Source organism: Lolium rigidum, chromosome 6 (genome assembly GCF_022539505.1).
Source record: "Lolium rigidum isolate FL_2022 chromosome 6, APGP_CSIRO_Lrig_0.1, whole genome shotgun sequence".
Lineage (NCBI taxonomy): Eukaryota > Viridiplantae > Streptophyta > Magnoliopsida > Poales > Poaceae > Lolium > Lolium rigidum.
In genome coordinates, this window is record NC_061513.1 from 245,701,662 (window position 1) to 245,721,956 (window position 20,295).

The 20,295-nt window shown below is 44.1% G+C and overlaps 1 protein-coding gene and 1 long non-coding RNA gene across 2 annotated transcripts; both read right to left on the minus strand.

Moving 5' to 3' along the window:
- Nucleotides 1-545: 545 nt before the first annotated feature.
- LOC124661599 lies at nucleotides 546-12,245 on the minus strand. The gene is made up of 11 exons (XR_006990231.1): nucleotides 12,135-12,245; nucleotides 11,906-11,967; nucleotides 11,757-11,817; nucleotides 10,127-10,255; nucleotides 9,479-9,641; nucleotides 7,373-7,525; nucleotides 6,773-6,935; nucleotides 4,742-4,880; nucleotides 4,133-4,422; nucleotides 3,628-3,675; nucleotides 546-2,031 (listed from the first exon to the last, which is right to left on the minus strand). It is a non-coding gene; the product is annotated as an uncharacterized LOC124661599 (long non-coding RNA).
- A 4,786-nt stretch (nucleotides 12,246-17,031) lies between these two features.
- Nucleotides 17,032-18,808, minus strand: LOC124661598 (acyl-coenzyme A thioesterase 13-like). Its single transcript, XM_047199479.1, has 3 exons — nucleotides 18,602-18,808; nucleotides 18,377-18,517; nucleotides 17,032-17,377 (listed from the first exon to the last, which is right to left on the minus strand). Exons 1-3 carry the CDS (start codon nucleotides 18,800-18,802, stop codon nucleotides 17,219-17,221), a joined length of 501 nt encoding a protein of 166 aa, XP_047055435.1. The 5' UTR covers nucleotides 18,803-18,808; the 3' UTR covers nucleotides 17,032-17,218.
- Nucleotides 18,809-20,295: the final 1,487 nt, after the last annotated feature.

Sequence of the window (20,295 nt, forward strand, 5' to 3'; positions counted from 1 at the left end):
ATAGAGCTGAGAGGTCGAAGAAGAGAGAGGGGCTGCGAGGTGCAGCCCCGACAGTACCATCTTCATCAACTCTGACCTCCAGCGAGTCCACGCTGCGCTACACAAGAGCGACGTTGTCAATGGCGAACCCAGCTCGCTTCGTCGCGCCTCAGGCCGATGCTAATAGCAAGAGCAAAAAACACGTACAAGCTAGCCTCCTCCCGGTGCAAACAAACCAGCTATTTTAGTACTCTCTTCTTCTTTTATTTGGATATATATGAGCGTAAGGAGAGGGTCCATGCGTGTCATTTATCATACCATAGGCAACACCTCCCTGCATTGGTAAATTTGCTAGAAATTTGGACATGCTCTCTACAGTTTTTTGGAAGTTTTGGCCACACAGCAAAACAATGCATAATTAGAACCAAATAATGTGGAAAACCACTAGCAAGTCAAAGTACACATGTACGTACATGCAGACCAAAATGCCCAGCTGTGAACTCAGTCTATGTACATGGATGTTATATGACAAACAAATGGACACACTCGACTAGCTAGTACCTAACAGACCCACTACAACATCTTTCTTTATATTGAGGAAAACAGCATGTTGTGGCAATTCAGTTCAGCGAATAAGAGTCTGATACAAGATAGAGAGCATCTGGCTGACAAGGGAAAAAAACAGAAAAAAGAATGAGAAACGGAAAACAGAGACTGAGCGGACTACTCGCTCTCAATAGGCTCCATGCATGTCTCATCTCTCTTCGAGCTTTCTCCTGTAGATAGGCTCCATGCCTGTCTCATCTCTTCGAGCTTTCTCCTGTAGATAGGCTCCCAGTATCAGAAGATCATCCTTAAGTAGTTCCAACAGTGCCGGTCAATTAGTGTCTTCTGCTTTTTTTTTGAATTTTAGTGTCTTCTGTTGAAAAACTCTTCGGCATCGTTCCTTCCATAGGTGCCACTCTCCATAGCTGGCAACCATCAGTTCATCTTTTGACAACATACCTGTCATGTGTCTCCACAAATCAGCCAGAGAGGAGAATTGGTGTCGTCGAATCTGCAGGTCGGAAACACCCGTCCATTGGGCTAGTAATTTCCAGACAACCCGTGCGTATGGGAAGCCCATGATGGGGTGATCAACCGTCTCTTGATCCTGCTCACATAGAGCGCAATGCTCCCATGATCAATTCCTTTAGCCTGCAGCATATTGTCCATCAGAATACGCTGCCTCAGCCAAAGCCACATAAAAAAATTACACTTGGGTTGAACTTTGGAATTCCAGCGCATGTTGTAGTCAATAACAGGGTAAGACCCGATGAACTGTGCCTTCTATCCAGACGCCAAGCTATACTGGGATGAGGCATTGAGCTTCTAGGCAATCTCATCCTCCTCGGTGAGGTTTACCCCTTGCAGCTTGATCCACGGCTCTGTGAATTCCCTAAGCTGGATCATCGTGTTGATCCAGGTTAGTCCCGTCATCCACTTGTCATCCATCATGGCATGACATGTACAACCGTAAGCTTTTCAAGCCTAGTCAGCTTGAACAAACTAGGAACCATCTCAGCCAGGGCAACCCCGTCCAGGCACCTTGTTGTCCACAACATAGCAATATTACCCCTCCCCACGGAAAATTGAGTGCAAGCATCAAATAGGGATAAATCAATTTGGTCACATGGCACTGTAGTTCCAACCCATGGCCGCCTCCCGTCTGTCCATTCAAACCACTTCCACCTTAGCCGGAGGGCTCTGCTAAACAAGTTGAGGTCCAAAATACCTAGGCCTCCAAGCGACTTTGGCCAACAAACATTCTTCCAGCTGACTAAGCATGCCCCTCTTTTATCATAATTCTTGGCCTTCCACAACAAGTCACAACGAATCTAAACAAACACAGAAACCATTGTACGAATCAGGCAGCCCTGGTGGTGCCCCCATCCTGGCCACCTCCCCACGAGCGAGCGCCACTTGAATCTGCTGCCCCATGTACCGCTCAAGCATCACGTCCGGTTAGCACTGGTTGGTTGAACAAGGTTTGTTTGATTGTTTGTCCATCAACTGCACGAAAACAGACCAGAGGAAACTGTTACCAAAACAATAACGAGATTTACTAGGCCAGACTAGGCATCAGAATCTACATACACAAATAAAGAATATAACAAGTGACGATATTGAGTGTTCATTCATAACTTCATACTAATGGCATGTGATGGCTGGAAGGTGTTCCAGTAAAACTGGGTGAGCAGGCCATATTACAGAGTACCCTAGGCATGGCATGTTCTAGAAAAGCATGTATAATCCCAGGATCACCTAAGAAATCTATCGGACGGATTTCATATTACAGGGTTGTCCAACATCACATGCAGGACAAGAAGGAATCACCTCTAGGTACAGCACATGAAACTACTAGCGCAGAAACAACATATAACATACTGAGTACTGACTAGATCAGGCAATGAGACGTGCATAAGAAATGTTCGATAGGTGACAATTACTAACATAACCCAAAGTTTCAGGTTTAGCTTATTCTGAATGCATGTCGCTGTCTCACCAGGAAGGTTTCAGGTTTACGCTACTCTGAACCTTACATGACACTCATAGAAAAGTGTGATACATAATAATATGAATTATGCAAAGAAAATTGCCACAAAACGAGAATCATCCCCGGTGGATCTAGCACCGTAAGATAAATCTTCTAGGTACATATTGCAACAAAACTAAATAAACAGTGAAACCAATGACAAGTTTAGGCTCTCCCAGCATAATAAGTTTTATTTGCAGCCTAGGCTAGCACCAGCTATAGCTGCCATGCACATCAGGAACAATAATTTAGTTTGGACTTATGTTAGTACACGCACATCAGCTAGCTAGCTAGCTAGCAGGGGAAACAACATATAGCATCACCTATATATGCATATATAACATCAGCTGTGATAATACTACTACACTCATGCAACAAATGTCGCGATATATCCAAACTTATAGATGCCCAGGTGAAGATAAAATAAAATCGAGCAAAGCTAGCTCCCGGCTGGGTAGCACATGGCATACTCAGCGCCATGTTAAAGATGAAACTACCAGAGACATATACAACATCAAAATTCCATGAAGAAATACACAAATTAGACTGAAAAGTTGCACTCTTTCTCATATAAGAGAAGAAGAAATGCAGTTCTATGTCGAGCCAACTATCCAAGTGTAGTAGATGAAGACATTATTATAGGTCCAAGAGGTAGGGAAAGGACTACATTACATCACAAAAGTAATTTGATCAAGTAAATTAAGAACTAAACTGAAATAGTTTTATGGCCGGCCACTAAAAAGAAAAAAAATATGCATCAGGTTGCAATCCCTATGTCTCTCTATATATCTATTACAAGTGAAATCAGATAGCATTGTCAAAGCAAGTGGAACAAAGAGCACCACTTATGTAGATATTATGCAATGAATTAATATGAGCAAAAAAGAAAGCCAGGTATTCTTGCACAAAACTATCCCTTGGGTCCAGAATTTGTTCAGGTATAAATGCACTTATAGTCCCATATATAATTCATGCCCAAAGAATTTGTTCAGTCTTCTATGTCAGTGGAGCATATGCTATATACATGAACCGGAATATCAAGAATACGATAAGCTAGTGAGGAAAAGTTTAACCTTCTGCGGCTTCGTCAAAGATGCTGAAAAACACCACGGGCTTTGAACCTGAAAAATACAAGTTTTAGTACACGATTGTTCTTTACATCCCACTGTCCAAATAATTAAATGGCAACAAGAGACTTTCTTTGTTCATGCACGCATCATTGCTCCAAAAATGTAAATAATAGCAGAAGATCTATAACCAGTCACTACTAGGCCTAGCTCATTAAATTAGCTTCAGATTACAACAAGGCAACAAATTAGGTTTATTTTTCATGTTGGAAGCCAACTAAACCAAGATGATTCCCAAAATGCTAAATATTTGGAATTTGCACAGCTAACCCAGCCACAAGGCTAACTACTTCGAATTACTATGAACCATGTCTATAAACAAGGCTAATTCAGTTGGCTCACCGCCAAAGCAGCAAAAATTATTTTGAGAGGAAATATTTTTTCAGCATAATCAATCCAGCAACTACAAATCAAGATGTATTCATGTTATTGAGGAAGAAACGGTCCGCACCTCCCCAATTAAGTCCTGATCGTGTTCTCTATGGCGATATTAGCAGCCCCATGGACACCGGAAATTGCCAAGGCGCCACACCAAAACCACCACGATGTCCTTCCTGCTGGAAGTAGAGGTATAGCAGTTGCAGCCTCTCTTTAACCCCTTGTGCTTCATTACCTTCATGACGACAGCAGTGACAGAGAAGAAGAAGGTGTTGGACCGGAGGGTGAAATTCAATAAATGACTTTGCTCAGATCAAGTTTGATTGCCTCGAGAACAACTTGTGGACTTTTAGGAAGCACAACCTGCGACATAAAAAGAGCTGAGATATGCAAAGCACAATATCCATCACTATTTTCTGTCTCAGACCATCACTCACGCTATTCAGAAACTGGATGTTGAATTAGGGTTTCGGCCTACAACAAAAATTAAAAATCACCACAAATAATAGCACCAGGACCTCTAATAACCAGGACCAAATGTCAATTAAGAGAAACTTTGAAACTAGGTGACCATATGATCATCATCACCATAATTCAAATAAGGGTCATGGGATCGATGGCCCAACAAAGCAGTGCCATGGTATCCCACAACATATGGGAGCTCCAGATTGAAGGGGCAAACCTGGGAGCTAGCGGTTGCGCACAGTGAGCTCATGATGTTATCTGGGACCCACCATTGACCTTCGACATGATGTTTGCTATGGTGGGACCCACCTTCGGGTTGGCTTGGTGCTTGGTGAAGTTGGTTGGGTTGTTCATCGCTGCAGACAAGTTAACGTAGGTTAGGTCACTATAAAAGAAAGCATACTAGCAGATGCAACAACCACTTCAATCATAATAAGTGTTATCTTCGTGTCTTGACAAAAAACGTCTCAAATTTCTACTGGAATGGGGAAATATTTGGAAGTATAGGGGCAGAATTATGTAGCTTCCATTAATCGACAGCTCTATAATCTTAACATTCACAATAAGTATCTCAATATATGTCCATTCAAACTACATAATCTCAGAACTATAAAATAGAATACTAGTAGTTTGGTTTACTTAAATTAGACATAATATGAAATCTGAACCCAGTAAGTTAGTAATTTTATTTGTAGATTGTCACATATCTCTCTCTCAATAATAAGTTAGTTTATGTATTGAGCAATTGTAACCAGTACTCGACAATAGCAATGTCCAAACTGAATACATCAGTGTAATATGCTACAAGGCACCATCTGCAAGTGTATAATTATGTGTCCTCAAGTGCAGCCACACATCGACAAAGAAGAATATGGCCTAACAACAACATGAATCCATTTAAATGCACAACTTTTACTGTTCAGTTAGCAAAACTAACTTTGTTTCCCCCACTAAGCAATACCACCAGACTTGAAGCAATAACAATCAAGATTTTGTACAGAATAACATCACTAACAAGAAAGCATAATCAAAAGACATAGCGTAAACACATTCCAAAGTTACACTGGTAGCTGCACAATTGTGCATGCCAATGACATTCCAAATATACATGTAAGAAAGCTTTACCATTGCGCAACTGATGATTATATCAGCAAAAAGCGAGAAACATTTAGAAGCAGAATAGTAGGACAAATGCTTATATAACAATTTAGAAGCAGGATTGCCTCAACTTGGCCCCTTGCAACCACAACATATGCAAGATTCGTTAACTCCTACATAGTTTCACATAGTTTGGTCATGCAGAGAGAAAATGAAGGATGTCGATATCTACAATTGTTTACCAAGGTAAAATATGAGCAACTCATGGTAAGAAAATCAGATTGAGAAGATAACCTAACCAAAAAAGGTTAACTTATGGTTTACTAACAACACATCAAAGAAATCAGCAACGGTTACAACTGAGTATTTCTTATTTCTTTTAACACATCAGGAGCCAAATAGTCAAATCATAGATATTAATCATTTTACAGCTAGCTGCTATTTCAATGGAAGAATATTAGCTGCATGACTGGCATGGTTGAAATAAACACGCCTACAACACAAACGACAACAGGTTTAGGCCTGCAACAAAAATTAAACATTCACCACAAATAATAGCACTAGGACCTGTAATAACCAGGACCATATGTCAATTAAAAGAAACTTTGAAAGTAGGTGACCATATGATCATCATCACCATAATTCAAATAGGGGTCATCAGACATGGATCGATGGCCCAAGCATACTACAGCCAAGGCGCTTAGGCCGTGGTACCAAAGCGCATACGGGAGCTAGAGGTCAAAGGGGTAAATCTGGGAGCTAGCGGTTGCGGTGAGCTCACATATCCATCCACACAAATACCAAGCACCTTTATGCCTAAGCCAACCATAGAGCTATCTAGATAAATCAATGATCAATGCCACACAATATCAACACAATTGTTGGTATTCACAGCATAATAGCAGCAACTTTATGCCTATAACGCAAAATCTTTAATTGCCAGAAATACTAGCAGCATAACCTCTAATAACAAGGCCCATATGTCAAGTTCATAGCTTAGAAACTAGGTGATCAGCCGATCATCATCACCATAATTCAAGTAGGGGCAATCGGCTCAATGACCTAAGCCTAAGCACAACCATGGCACCCTAGACGTGGTATCATAGAGAACATGGAAGCCATAGAATTAAAGGTTAAACAACTAGCTCACCAGGTAGGTGGTAGTCAAGGCCGAACATCACAGCCACCACGGCTGCGGCGAGCAAGCAACGTTCACAGGGACAGATGGTTGACCTTCACCATCATCTTGGCTATGATTGCACTCACCTTCGGGTTGGCTAGGTGCTTGGCGAAGTTGGTTGGTTTACTGATCACTGCACATATATTAAACATATGTTCAGGTCACTTTAAAAGAAGTATTGATATAACAACATATGCAAACAAGATAAACTGGACCATACTAACTCTAAACCCAACTAGTAGAATAAGATTGCAAGAAAATTAAATCCAGCTAGCATCAGCAGCTATACATCCATAGGATAGCAGTATGTAGCATCGGCTAGTAAGAAATTGCAACACAATTTAATTTACGGCTAGAGTTGGCAGCTATACATCGACCAACATCAACACACACATAGCAACATGTTTCCGGCTGGCAAACATGGCAATCAGCACCAGCTAGTTAGCATGATGCACAACAACTACAGGAAAATAACTTGAGTTCGGAGATTTCGTGCACACCAACTAACTACCATCATGAAGAACAACACACACAGCTAGATACCATCAACTAATTATACATGCAAATCACCTCAAGCGGACGCTACTACTACACTTCCATATCCAAACTGCCCAGATCACAAAAGGCACCATGCCATCAAGGCCCCCTCCCACCTAGCTAGGGACCACTCCACTTCTTCTCTTGCTGCATGCTGCATCAGTGCCACATGTATCCATCTCTCCCCTGCGAGAAAGGAACCAGGAAGTCAAACACAATGGCAAAGGACATAAGAGGAACACAAAATATATTATAAAGTACAAAACAGGGGAAATGCTCTTGCCTTGTCATTTCGGTGTGTGATTTATCTCAAAACATGGTTGGTGATAGGTCATTCAGAAAATCATTTGAAGTGTTCAATATGGTTAGCTAATAAACATATGATCAATGTGTCTAAACACAGAAATGCTATTACTTTGTTCCAAACTACCCTAACACTTAACATATATGCACAATCTGAACCTAGAAAGAACCTAATAACCTGGCAACATAAAAGTTGCTACCATGGCAAAAGTTTGGCAAATATTTAGGGTTTCGATCAATTACCAGCAACTCACATATCACATACACCTAGTGCATAGATTCAACCGAGCAAGTCAGCAGTTAACCAGAGTGGGATGCACACCCACATGCACGTGCTGAAGGATATAGAATAGTTCGGTGTCCCATTAAGAACCTTTTTAAGAAATATCTGGTTCATCACATTATGAACCAAAGCGTTAAGCAACCAGAACTTGGAGTAGTACTTCAACCCAAAAGAGTTCAAGCATTTTATCTAAAAATACATATCAAATTCTTATTCTCTAACCTAAAAGAGGAACATCTTCCGCAAAACTGTAACATAACTACAATAGCATCAAGTAAATAGGGGTATGTTTGGATTCCGCCCACGCGTGCCCTGCCAAATCGTGGGCGTGCCAATTATTTGGCGAACGAATTCGCCGCCGTGGTCTGGCCTGGTCATGGGCGGAAAAAGTGAAGGGATGACCAAATAATTGGAAGGGCGATGGGACATTGGCTTCGATCCAAACGATTACCTGAATTCTGAGTCAACGCCAAAATATTGGTTTGGTAATTGTTGGCTGCAATCCAAACGGACCCTAGGTCACTGAGTTGATTTTACAGAAAAATCAATCAGCTATTACATTTTTCATACAAATTCTTCAAACAGAAATATGGTAATCGAGATGACAGTTCCCCTATGTATCCAATCATGGTATTCGCATTAACGACAACAACATGAAGTAATATGACACAACTAACGCTTTACTTACCTTCCATCAAATTTACATAAGTCAAGAGAGCCAGGCAAATTAATAAAATACAAACTAGCTCACTGGAACTGCATACTCTGTTCTGCATTTTACTATAAGAAGTAGGACACCACGTATGACAACACAAACACCTCAACTGAAATAGAAGTTTGGCGCTGCAACTGATACAAAGCCACAATAATAAATGAATGCAAATAGGAGAAGCCTACTCAATTTCTTACTACGATTTTTATGGTTTATTGGATCCTATAAGATGGTATGATCATCTTTATGTCAACCTTAATGCACTAGGACCTCTAATAACCAGGGACAGATGTTTAATTAAAATAAACTTTGAAACTAGGTGACCAACTGATCCTCATCACCATAATTCAGATAGTGGTCACCGGATCGATGGCCCAAGCATACTATAGCCAAAGCAATAAGGCTGCGGTATCACAGAGCATACAGGAGCTAGAGGTCAAAGGGGTAAACCTGGGAGCTAGGTTGAGGCGCGGTGAGCTCATGTATCCATCCACACAAATAACAAGCACATTTATGCCGAAGACAGCCATATAGCGATCTAGATCAATCAATGATCAATACCAACAGAGTTGTTGGTATTCACATCATAATAAAAATAACTTTATGCCTATAACACAAAATCTTGAATTACCAGAAATACTAGCGGTGGGACCTCTACTAACCAGGTCCAGATGTCAAGTTCTTAGCTTAGAAACTAGGTGATCATATGATCAACATCACCTTAATTTAAGTACGGGGCATCAGGTCAATGGCCTGCGCATAAGCACAGCCAGGACAACATGGATGCAGTATAATAGAGAACGTGGGAGCCAGAGATCAAAGCGTTGAACGACTAGCTCACCACGTAGGTTGTATCCGAGGCCAAGCGTCACAGCCACCACGACTAAAGCAATCCATCAACGTTCACAGAAACCCATGGTTGACCTTCACCATCATCTTTGCTATGATGGCACCCACCTTCAGGTTGGCTAGGTGCTTGGCGGAGTTGGTTGGTTTACTCATCACTGCACATAAGTTAAACATAAGGTCAGATCACTGCAAAAAAGGTATTGATATAACAACATATGCAAACAAGCTAAACTGAACCATACTAACTCTAAGCTAGTAAGATCAGATTGCAAGAAAATTAAACTCAACCAACATCAACAGCTATACATCCATCAGATAGCATATGGTGACATCAGCTATACATCTATAAGCTAGTAAAATGAAATTGGAACAAAATTTAATAGATAACTAGCATTGGCAGCTATACATAGACCATCATCAAGACACGCAGATAGCAACAGATTTCGGGCTGGCAAACATGGCCACCACCACCAGCTAGCTAGCATGATGCACAACATCTCCATGAAAATAATTTGAGTTTGGAGATCTCATGCACATCAACTAGCTAACATCAGGAAGAACAACACACTCAGCTAGCTACCATCGTCTAGCTATACATGCAAATCACCTCAAGCGGGACGCCACTACTACACTTGCTCACCACATATCCAAACTGCCCAGATCATAAAAGGCATCATGACATCAAGGCTCCCGCCCTCCTGGCCATCGACCAGCTCAACTTCTCCCCTTGCTCCCTGCTGCATCAGGGCCACATGCATCCATCTCTCCCCTGCAAGAAAGGAACCAGTAAGTCAAACACAATGGCAAAGGACATAAGAGAATACAAAATATGTTATAAAGTACAAAACAGGGGAAAGGTTGTTGCCCTGTCATTTCAGTGTATGGTTTATCTCAAAACATGGTTGGCAATAGCTCATTTGGAAAATCATTTGAAGTGTTCAATACGGTTAGCTACTAACATATGACCAAAGTATCTAAACAGTGAAATGCTACTACTTTATTGCAAACTACACTAGCGCAGTAACATAGATATACAAGCTGAACCTAATAACCAGCAGCATTAAAAAAATCTAATGGCACGCTAGAAGTAACTTAGTGGCCGCTGCCATGGACAAAAGTTAGGCAAAACATGAGAGTTTTGACCAATTACCAGCTACTCACATATCACATACACCTAATGCATAGACTCAACCAGAGGTCCAGAGAAATTCAACAGATAACCAGAACGGGATCACACCCACATGCACGTGCTAAAGGATATATAATAATTCGATGTCCCATTAAGTACCTTGTTAAGAAATTTCTTATTCAGCATATTATGTTCTGAACCAAAGCGCTAAGCAACCATAACTTGGAGTAGTATTTCAACCCAAGAGAGTTTAGGGATTTTATCCAAAAATACATATCAAATTCTTGTTCTCTACCCTGAAGGAGGAATAACTTCAGCAAAACTGTTACATAACTACAATAGCATCGACTAAATAGGTCACGGGTTGGTTTTACATGAAAAACAATCAGCCATTATGTTTTTCCATACAAGTTACTCGAACAGAAAGATGGTATGCGAGATGACAGTTCTCTGATGTATCCAATCATGGTATTCACGTTAATGACAACAACATGTAGTATGACACAACTAACACTCGACTTATCTTCCATCAAATTTACATAAGACAAGAGAGCCAGGCCAATTCATAAAATACAAACTAGCTCATTGAAACTGCAGACTATGTTCCACATTTATGAGAATTATGACAAGACAAACACCTCAACTGAAACAGAAGTTTGGCGCTGCAATTGAGACAAGACAACAATACTAAATGAATGCAAATAGGAGAAGCCTACTTAATTTCTTTATTCAAATTTTATGGTTTATTGGATCCTATTCATATAGGATGGTATAATCATCTTTATGTCACCCTTAATGCACTATCTATCTCACTCAAATTAATGAATTAAGGTGAAAGCTACAATTAGCAGCTTGTGCTACTAGAGAATGATTTCCATTCATCTTACACTGGCATTTTCCTCTTGGACCTTATTGGCTTTCAAGGAAATTGTTTACATAATATCCAGAGTAGACTGAAACCTGACATAACAAAATATGCATGGTAATGACATGGCTTGACAAATTGCTTAGCTCGAGCACCAAAGATTTGACGGCTTTTACATGACTCGACAAAAAATCAATGGTTGCTTTGAGTGGATCCAAATCCATAACAAGAATGCTCTGTCTGTGTAGCAGGCTAAGGAATGTGTTTGTATCGTACCTATCTTTACTAGATACATGATTGACGTTGAGCGGGATCACCTTGGTCTGATGCTCAGCAGCTTCCTCAGGGAAACAAGAATCAGCGAGAGCAGATTAGAGAACAGAAAAGAGTTGGTTCGAACTAGCGCAGAGGGGACACAAGATTACCTTGTGGCATGGCTTCCATGGTCACGTCCTTTGCTTCATGTCCAGCGACTCAACAATCTCCACTATGCAAACAAAAAGGTTGCCACATTTTCAGCTCAGTCTCAACCATGTATAGGCACAGAACACATACTAATAAGTTGGAAAACAATGGCACATTACACAGAGGCAAGCTAGTTGGCACCATGAGAAACTAGGCTATGTCACAGCGGAAAAGGGGAAAAAGTAGTACCGCCATGGGTGGTGGATGAAGGTGTTGGACCGCTGTGCGTACTGCTCTGAGAACTTACACATAATCTCCATCGATTTATCCAACCCATTGACTCCTACCCATCAACTCCTCTGGCTGCTCAAGGAGAGAAACAAGTTGATAAATGAATTGAGCTGATTTCTTGATGAAAAAAAATGAATTGAGTGATGTAATTACTATGAAGCCATTTCAGTTTGTTCTAGTCAGTAAAATAGATACACAGTTGAACTACTACTATGAGTTGCAATATAGAAGCTTTTATAGTTTTAATGATGACAATTACAATGCATAGAAATTGCACTCCAGAGTCAGTTATACTGAAAACCATTTTAGTTATATCCATGCATATTGCAGATTCTTACTACATCAAGAAAGCAACCAGATAATATTCAAGACTGTATATACCACAGTAATACTGAGTGTACAGGGACACATTTGTGCAAAGAAAGTGTATAAAGAGCATTGTTTTTTCTTTGAGAATCTACATTCATGTGAACACATTGGTTTGGCCTCAAACGGGACATCCCAAAAATACCGATGATACTTATGTATTGTTCAATAATGTTGACAAATAATCCATGGTTAGATGTTGACAGTACTGTTGGCTAGAGTTTTCAGTAGCTTATCACTAGTGTGTTCAGTTAACCCTGTCTAGCTCCTTTACGTAAATGCAAGTATTGGTAGCAGATTATTTTCTTCAAGTAGCAATGACTTGCTTATTCACATCAGCATATCGTTAGTAATTAAGCTCAAAAGCGACAGCGCTAGGAAAATAAGATGACAATTTGTCTTGGTTTACTATTGCCATGGGTAAGTGAGGCTGGAACTTGAGGCCCGGAGCATCTGAAGATGTCTACCTGCTCGAGCTAGCAGGGCCTTGATGGCAATAGCGGTGAAGAAGCAGAGGAAAGATATGATATTGAAGTAATTGAATTGGGGGGAAAGAACACTTTTTTAGATTGAAAACTGAGGGAAGAAAATGAGTCTGATGCAAAGGGAAATCTCATCATACCTTGAGCCTGTATATACATATACGGGTGCCGGGAAGAGCGTGCTCCCTACAGCGGCGGTGATCGACACCATCGGTGGCGCACAGGCAGGCAGGGTGGGTGACGGCGTGGGAATCGAACGCGCGCCTAGAGCCGCGCCGTCACCTCCTGATGGCCGGCCACCACGCCCACGCGCGCGGGCGAACGCGGACGCCGGCAGGCTAGCTCGACGGAGCACCGTGCGTCGTGTTACCGACCCACACGCGCTCCGGCGAGCAAGTCCGCCGCGGGTCTTGGGTCCGGTAGAAGGCCGCGCGTCGCGTGGGCCGGTCCCGTCGTCGTCGATGCCGCGCGCCCTGCTAGGGTTCGCGATTGGAGACGCAAGGGGAGGCAGCAGTGGGGAGCCGGAGGTACGGCGGCGGATGTGGAGGCCGGAGGAGGCGGATGTGGGTGTGGCGTGCGTTTCGTTTTCCTTTTTCTTCAAGTACTAAGTATAATAATTGTGTTGTGTTTCTTCAGCGCGCGATCAACGAGGCGTTGGGTGAAGCGTGCATTTTGTGACTTTTGTCACGCCCATTCAAGGGGCGTCTCTTCGCGGTTTTGCCTTGTTTCGAGGAGACCGGGTTTTAATTTTCATCTTGAAATCATGCAAGGCTTTTCCGTTAATTTACTACGTGTCCATATTTAATAGCGTATACGTGTGTTACTACGGTAGAACTCTCCACCTAGGTACCCCCTCTCGTGTACAAATTTGATCAAATTAGTATTAGTTATATGTTATAAAAATTATAATATTAGAAATTTTAGATCTTCTTTTTTCTAATGATATAATTTAAATTATATAGATCGAATTGGCGACCTATAGATACGTGGAAGACTAGTAAATTGAGACGGAGGGAGTGTCCATCCTTTTTTTTCGAGTGAAGTCCATCATACTACCTATACTAGCTTTCCTCGCCCCGCTATATTAATATAGCAATGACCCGATACAAGATAGAGACCAGTAGACCACCGTTGGGGCAAACAGCACAACAAAGCCCAAGAGAAAACAAAAGAAGAAGAAAAAAGAAAGTAAAGTTGACAAAGTCGGATCGACGAAAACGTTGATGATCCGCTACGCCCTCCGGAAGATTCCAACCACGAGCTTAGCCCTCTGAAGCGCCGCATACCAAAGCAGCACCTTCAAGAAGGGAAGCGACGATGACGACGTCGTCGCCGGACAAGCCTAGGGTTTTCCCCGGTATGCGGAGGGGTAGTGGGAAGGGGAAACCCCGACGCCCCTCAAGAAGGAATGGTGGCGCCCGCGAGCGTGGTGTCGGTGTCGGCCATCCAACAAGGATTTCTCCCATCCCCCGAAGGCACTCGGCCCCGGACACTCCGTTATGCTCCGCCAACCTCGCCGCCCACCAACTCGCGCCACCACGGTCACGCAACCACCACCGCCGTCTCATCGTTGCCCACTGACGAAGATCAACGAAACCGAGAGGAGGCAACCCGAGCTGAGGAGAGCATGGACAACAGCCACGCGGGAGGGGCGCAACCTTCACCGCCAGCTGCGGTGACAGACCGGACGCATCTATAGGAGCAAACCAGGCCCATCTGGCCCGGCGGGCTCGTGAAGCTCCCGTGGCCGCGCTGCACTCCACGTGCCGCCATCCTAGCCACACTCAGCAAGGGAAGCTCCACCAGCCGCTGGGAGCACACACAATTACATCATCTAAGAGGGTTCAATTCACGAAGCTAGGGGGTTCATGGACCCAAACATTAGTTCATCCCTAGTACATGCACACACACATACTTCCTCTTCACAACGATAACCCTCACGTCGAGCTACCGAAGACAAGGGCCAAACAACTTGGGGCTAATTAATCCGCTGGTGTGTGCATGCAGACCGTCGTCACCGACATGCTCATTGGTGAAGAGGAAACGCAACGCACTGACTCGCGTGAGCGAATTGTCACCCTCACTGGTGTAGCGTCTCACCTTCATCGCTACAACTCCATGCATGTCGGTGTTCGGCCATCGTGCATGCTACCTCGTCGTTCATCGAGCTCGCTCGCCGAACACACACACACCAACGGAAGTCCATCTAATGGTTGCCTCGGCCACCGCCTACTTAGCAATTAAGGAATGGCACTATATGCCGGTGGCGGCGTCCTACTTACTTGTTACCTCGACGAGAAATGCAACCTCACCATCGGAGCAAAAATGTAGCAAAGCTCCCCCACGTAAGCTTGGCGTCGTGAATAGCGATGCCCCACCACAACACGACGTTCAACAACATCCTCCTCGGATTTCCACCGCATCATCCGCTCGACGGCGATACATCGAAATTGGTGATCCCACATGAATTTACTCTTTTTTTTATGTTGGATGTAGGCGTTGATCGTAGAACCGCGTTACCGAATCTCAGTGTCGTGTTGTGATTGTTTGTCCTTGGTAGATCTATTTTAAGCCTCCGACGTTAGCAATTAATACATGTGAGAGATACACCTAGAAAAGTGAGTTAATACACTATTTATAATTTTACACTGTTTCATATTTGTCTTTGAAAACATATACACAAGGAAAATCATAAGGAGAGTGACGTGCATGTGTAGACGTGCATCAAAATTGGGCGACCCCCACAAAATGTACTCCTTTTAAAGAAGAATGAGTTTGGTCGCTCCAGTTGGCCAGCTAGCTAGTCTCCGTTGAATAGAAATAGAAGGGTAGTTAATTAGGTGGTTCATAATGGACGTGTCAGCTTGTGTGTTGCGTGAAAAGAAAAGAAAAAAAGAAAAAAAAAGAAAGCAAACGAAGAAGAAGAAAATCGATGGGCTTGGCTTAATTAATGCGTGACTGATGTAGTAGCAAGGAAATTCAATGTCTGGGGCTGGCCATGCGTAGGCGGGGAGAAATTAAAAAAAGGATACAGGCAACGAATGATACAAACTCGCTGTCGCTACAGAGTAAATGCGCGCCGTACTGATGACGAAGCGGCCGGGTTCAACTGATGACGATTCGTTGCATCCAAACACAAGGAGGCGACGCGACCGATCGATGGCTCGCTGGATTATGATGGCCCGACAACAGGCTCTTCTTCATGTACACTGGGGTCGTGCACCAAGAGAAGATTATGATGGCCAGCTTCTCCTACTTCGAGTTCGAGGAAGAAGACAACATTCGCACTGGCACCAAAGGGATCTGTCGTGACGAGAAACACTTGCGGATGCCCCAGATGAAGATGTCACACCGTAACACCGCGATCAAGCTGCGGTGGTTTGGCGAGAAAAGCGGTCTCGTCCTGTTCACCATGGGAAGGCCTAGCGGACACAGGGGCACCTTTGTGTTGAACCTCCACGACGAAGTGGTCAACAAGCTCGCTGATGACGGTGACTCGTGGAAGAACTTGCTTGGGTATGAGATGGACATGGCGGCCTACCTTGCCTTCTCCTCCGTCGATGGACGGTCACCGCTGGAGAAACCGCCAATGCCGAGTGTTTGGAGGTTTGCCCAGTGTAGAACCACGGGTACTCGGTATATAACCTATCGTTAGAAGAAGACGTCTGTTACGTCAGTGTTTTCAGCCTGTTATCGGGTACCAGCGACACCTGAAACCATTAGTCACTTTTTCTTAGAGAGGGTTGTAATATTTTCTGAACAGAGATAGAGAGGCACCGGAGGCCCTAATTTCATTCAGCTCAATTGCACCATACAATGTGTATTACAAAGTTCACGCATACAAAAAATTCTACAATATATGCTTTGAAATTTGTTTGTGAGAAATACAAGTAACAATTGTAAAGCTCAAACTTTAGTTATAGTAAACTAATTGTGTTTCATGGTGATAAATTATGTGAATTGAGCTATTGATGATCACTCGAGGAATTGAACATGGCTAAGGGTGTTCATCAAAGGTTGTGAAAGAGCCCGTCAAAATCAGCATATTCCAAACATACAACAAGCGCTACCATAATGACCAATGTAGGTAATTGGTTAGTTTTGAAAAAAAAATGACTTACAGACTTCTAGCCGATTTAGGATGGTGTAAAGAGATTAGTTAGGAATGCCCCTAAATACAACTCAACAAGCTTATCATAGCTTGCTTCCTTCAGACCCCTTTGGTCTGGAAGTGGTCATCCACTGCCGTCCAATCGCCACTAGCTCGCCAGTCTCCTTCTTACGAACCTCGGTCGTCACCGCTGTCATCCTCCCTTTACGGTCCACCACTCTCCCATCCATCTCCACTTCGTCCTAAAAAAAATTCAGCAAGTTTTCACTTCAGTTTTGTAAAAACACACTTGTACACTTACATGCACGAGAACAAAAAAAAGCAGCTAAAACCTGAATTTCTGGATTTGTTTTAACAGCTTGTTCTATATATATAATGCAAAGGCAGAGCTCCTGCCAATTAACCGTCAAAACAATCCTGAATTTCTGCAACTTCAAATAATGGAACTTGATGGAAACTGAAAAACGTCTGAATTGTAATGCTGGCATGTGGAACTAATACTTTGTTTGGACCGTGATGAGAATGTGTCCTTAAAGCTCGGTGTGCCGCGCCTGAAAATGCCACAGCCTAAATTTGTTCCGGAATATCCCTTCTATGGTAACATAACCGCTGCATTGTGTTGCATAAACGACAGAAGAGGAAACAAAACTATGCAAGTCTTGGTGGAGAAACCACCATTGCATTGTCTGTGGCCTAAGCCTAACTATTCAAAGAAGAGATTGTAGAGTAACTTTGTTACAAGAATAAGAAATTGTTGAAAGCTCAAAAAAAAAGCATCTATGGATGGATACTCTAATACGACTTCACAAAGCACACGTTGAGAAGGAATAATTGACACGATTCTTTTGGCCCAAAAAGCAGCTTTCCTGGAAAGACCAAACTCGCCTAATCCAGTTTTACATGATAATCCGCCGCCCACACAACCTAATCGCCGCCCTAAGCCCCTAACAGTGTGATATAAGTAATGTTCTTTCTGATAATTTATTTGAGTACCAGTTTGGTCAGATGTGGAAGTATTTGATTATGCATAAACATCCCTCATAATCAAATTAACAGTTTATCACTTTCTGGTACTGACAGCCTAGATTACCGATAGAATTGAATGATTAGACATGTGAAATTGCTTGGTGAAATTGGTCATTGCTATCAACATAACGATCCCAAGAATACATTTTTACCCAAATATACAAACGATTTTTTTTTTGTTGCCTTTGGAGGAGGAACAGGGCAAGAGAACGCACATGGTGCTTGGCCGGTGCGAAGTAGGAGATGTCGTAATGGACGGAGACCTTGATAATGCCCTCCACCGACATGATCGCCGCCGCGCAGACGTCGTCCACCGCCGCAGCGATCGCCCCCGCGTGCCAATTCCCCTCCGCGTCCTGCACACACGCAAAGTAGAATCAATTGGAACCCAGCATCCAGCAAGAGGAAATCGATTCAGAGACAGGCGAGGGCGTGCGCACGGTGAGGTGGGCGGGCACGCGGAGCGAGCAGAGGGCGCGGCCGCGCTCGGCGAGGGCCACGCGCACGCCGGACAGCGGCAGAGCGTTGAACGCCCTGCGGCCGCCGCCGCCGCCTGCGGCGTCCTTCCCGATGGCGCCGGCGTCCTCGAGCCACTTGCGGGCCGCGGCCGCCATCCACGCCGGCGGCGCCGGATCGCCCATGCACGCGCCGTGCGGGCGCAGCGTGCGTCGGCGGCGTGCGCGGTGGTATCGTGGAGGAGCGGGCTTGGTTTGACTCGACGACAGGCTACTTGACGGGGTTGTTTGTGTGCTCTGCTTCCGCCGATTTCTCGTCAAACTATTCTACTCCCTCCGTCACGAATTAGGTGTCGGACGGGCCTTTTTACAAACAACACCCCCACAAATTTCCGACCAACTCCGCGATCCCTGGCAACTCCACCCTCACTTCGTCGTCCTCTCCTCTTCCACCCGACGACGCCGATCGCTCGCCGACGGAGCCGGCCGCGTTCCGATGGCGCCGGCCGCCTTCGCTCCACCCCCTCCCAACCCAAGCCGGGGTCTTTTCTTCTACCACGCCGCGCTGCTGCATCCTCTCCCTCGCGTGCGTCCTCGCCGCCTCTCCCTGTTCCTCTGGCCCGTCGTCCTCTTCATCCACAACTTGAAGGTGCGATTTTTTGCCTCCGGCGGCCGGATTTGCAGGCGCTTCTCGATCTAATGTTGAGGTGCGGCTGCTGCGACGGGGCGCGGCTGCTGCGACGGGGCGCGGCTGCTGCGACGGGGGCGTCTGATGGCGACGGTGCGGCTGCTGGCGGCGGGGAGCCCTCCCAGGCGCTGCTCTCCGGCGACCAGTTTGACGTCGAGGTGTACGCCGTGCAGTACTCGGGCCGCACGCGCGTGGCGCGGCTCCTCTTAATCGCGGGCAAGTGCGAGTCGGAGCAGATGAGGCTGGATGCGCTCCGCCTGGCCTACGAAGGGTCCCTCAAGGGCGAGGACACGGCCCTCCACCGCGACGGTATGTATTGGTATTCCCCTCTGTTGATTGCTGCTGCTGACGATGGATTTTTGGCAAGCTTCCCCTCTGTTGATTGCTGCTGCTGGCGATGGATTTTTGGCAAGCTAAACATGATTACAGTACTCCCTGTGATATAGCTTTGGAAGCAAAATTGAAACCACAATCCACACTTGAGTACTGATGGTGAGGTTATTGCTCTGGAAGCAAAATTAAAACCACAATCCATATTGGAGTAGTGATGTTGAGGTTATAGCTGCATATGTAATCCCTGTGAGATTCAGTCAACCAGTGGACAAAGGGTGATAAGATGCTCCAATGGAGTAAAGTTTTTAGAAGCCACAAATTAGAAAGTCACATACTCCAATGGAGTAAATTGTTAGCTTTACTACTCGGAGTACTCCCCGGAAATTGTTAGCTTTACTACTCCAATGGAGTACTCGGACATTTTTATCGGAGTAGAATAGGTTAGCTTTACTACTTGGAGTACTCCCCGGAAACCATATGGTCTATGGAGTATTTCCATAATTGCTTAGCTCATTATTTCCCATTCATGTTGCTATAGCACTCAAACTTACAAATAATTACTCGGAGTAGTTGTCAAATTTGCACAGTGTCAAATTTGTTTGGAACCAGAACACCCTTTGCTTTGCCTTGTTTTATAGTGAGCTCAGCTTGGCCACTT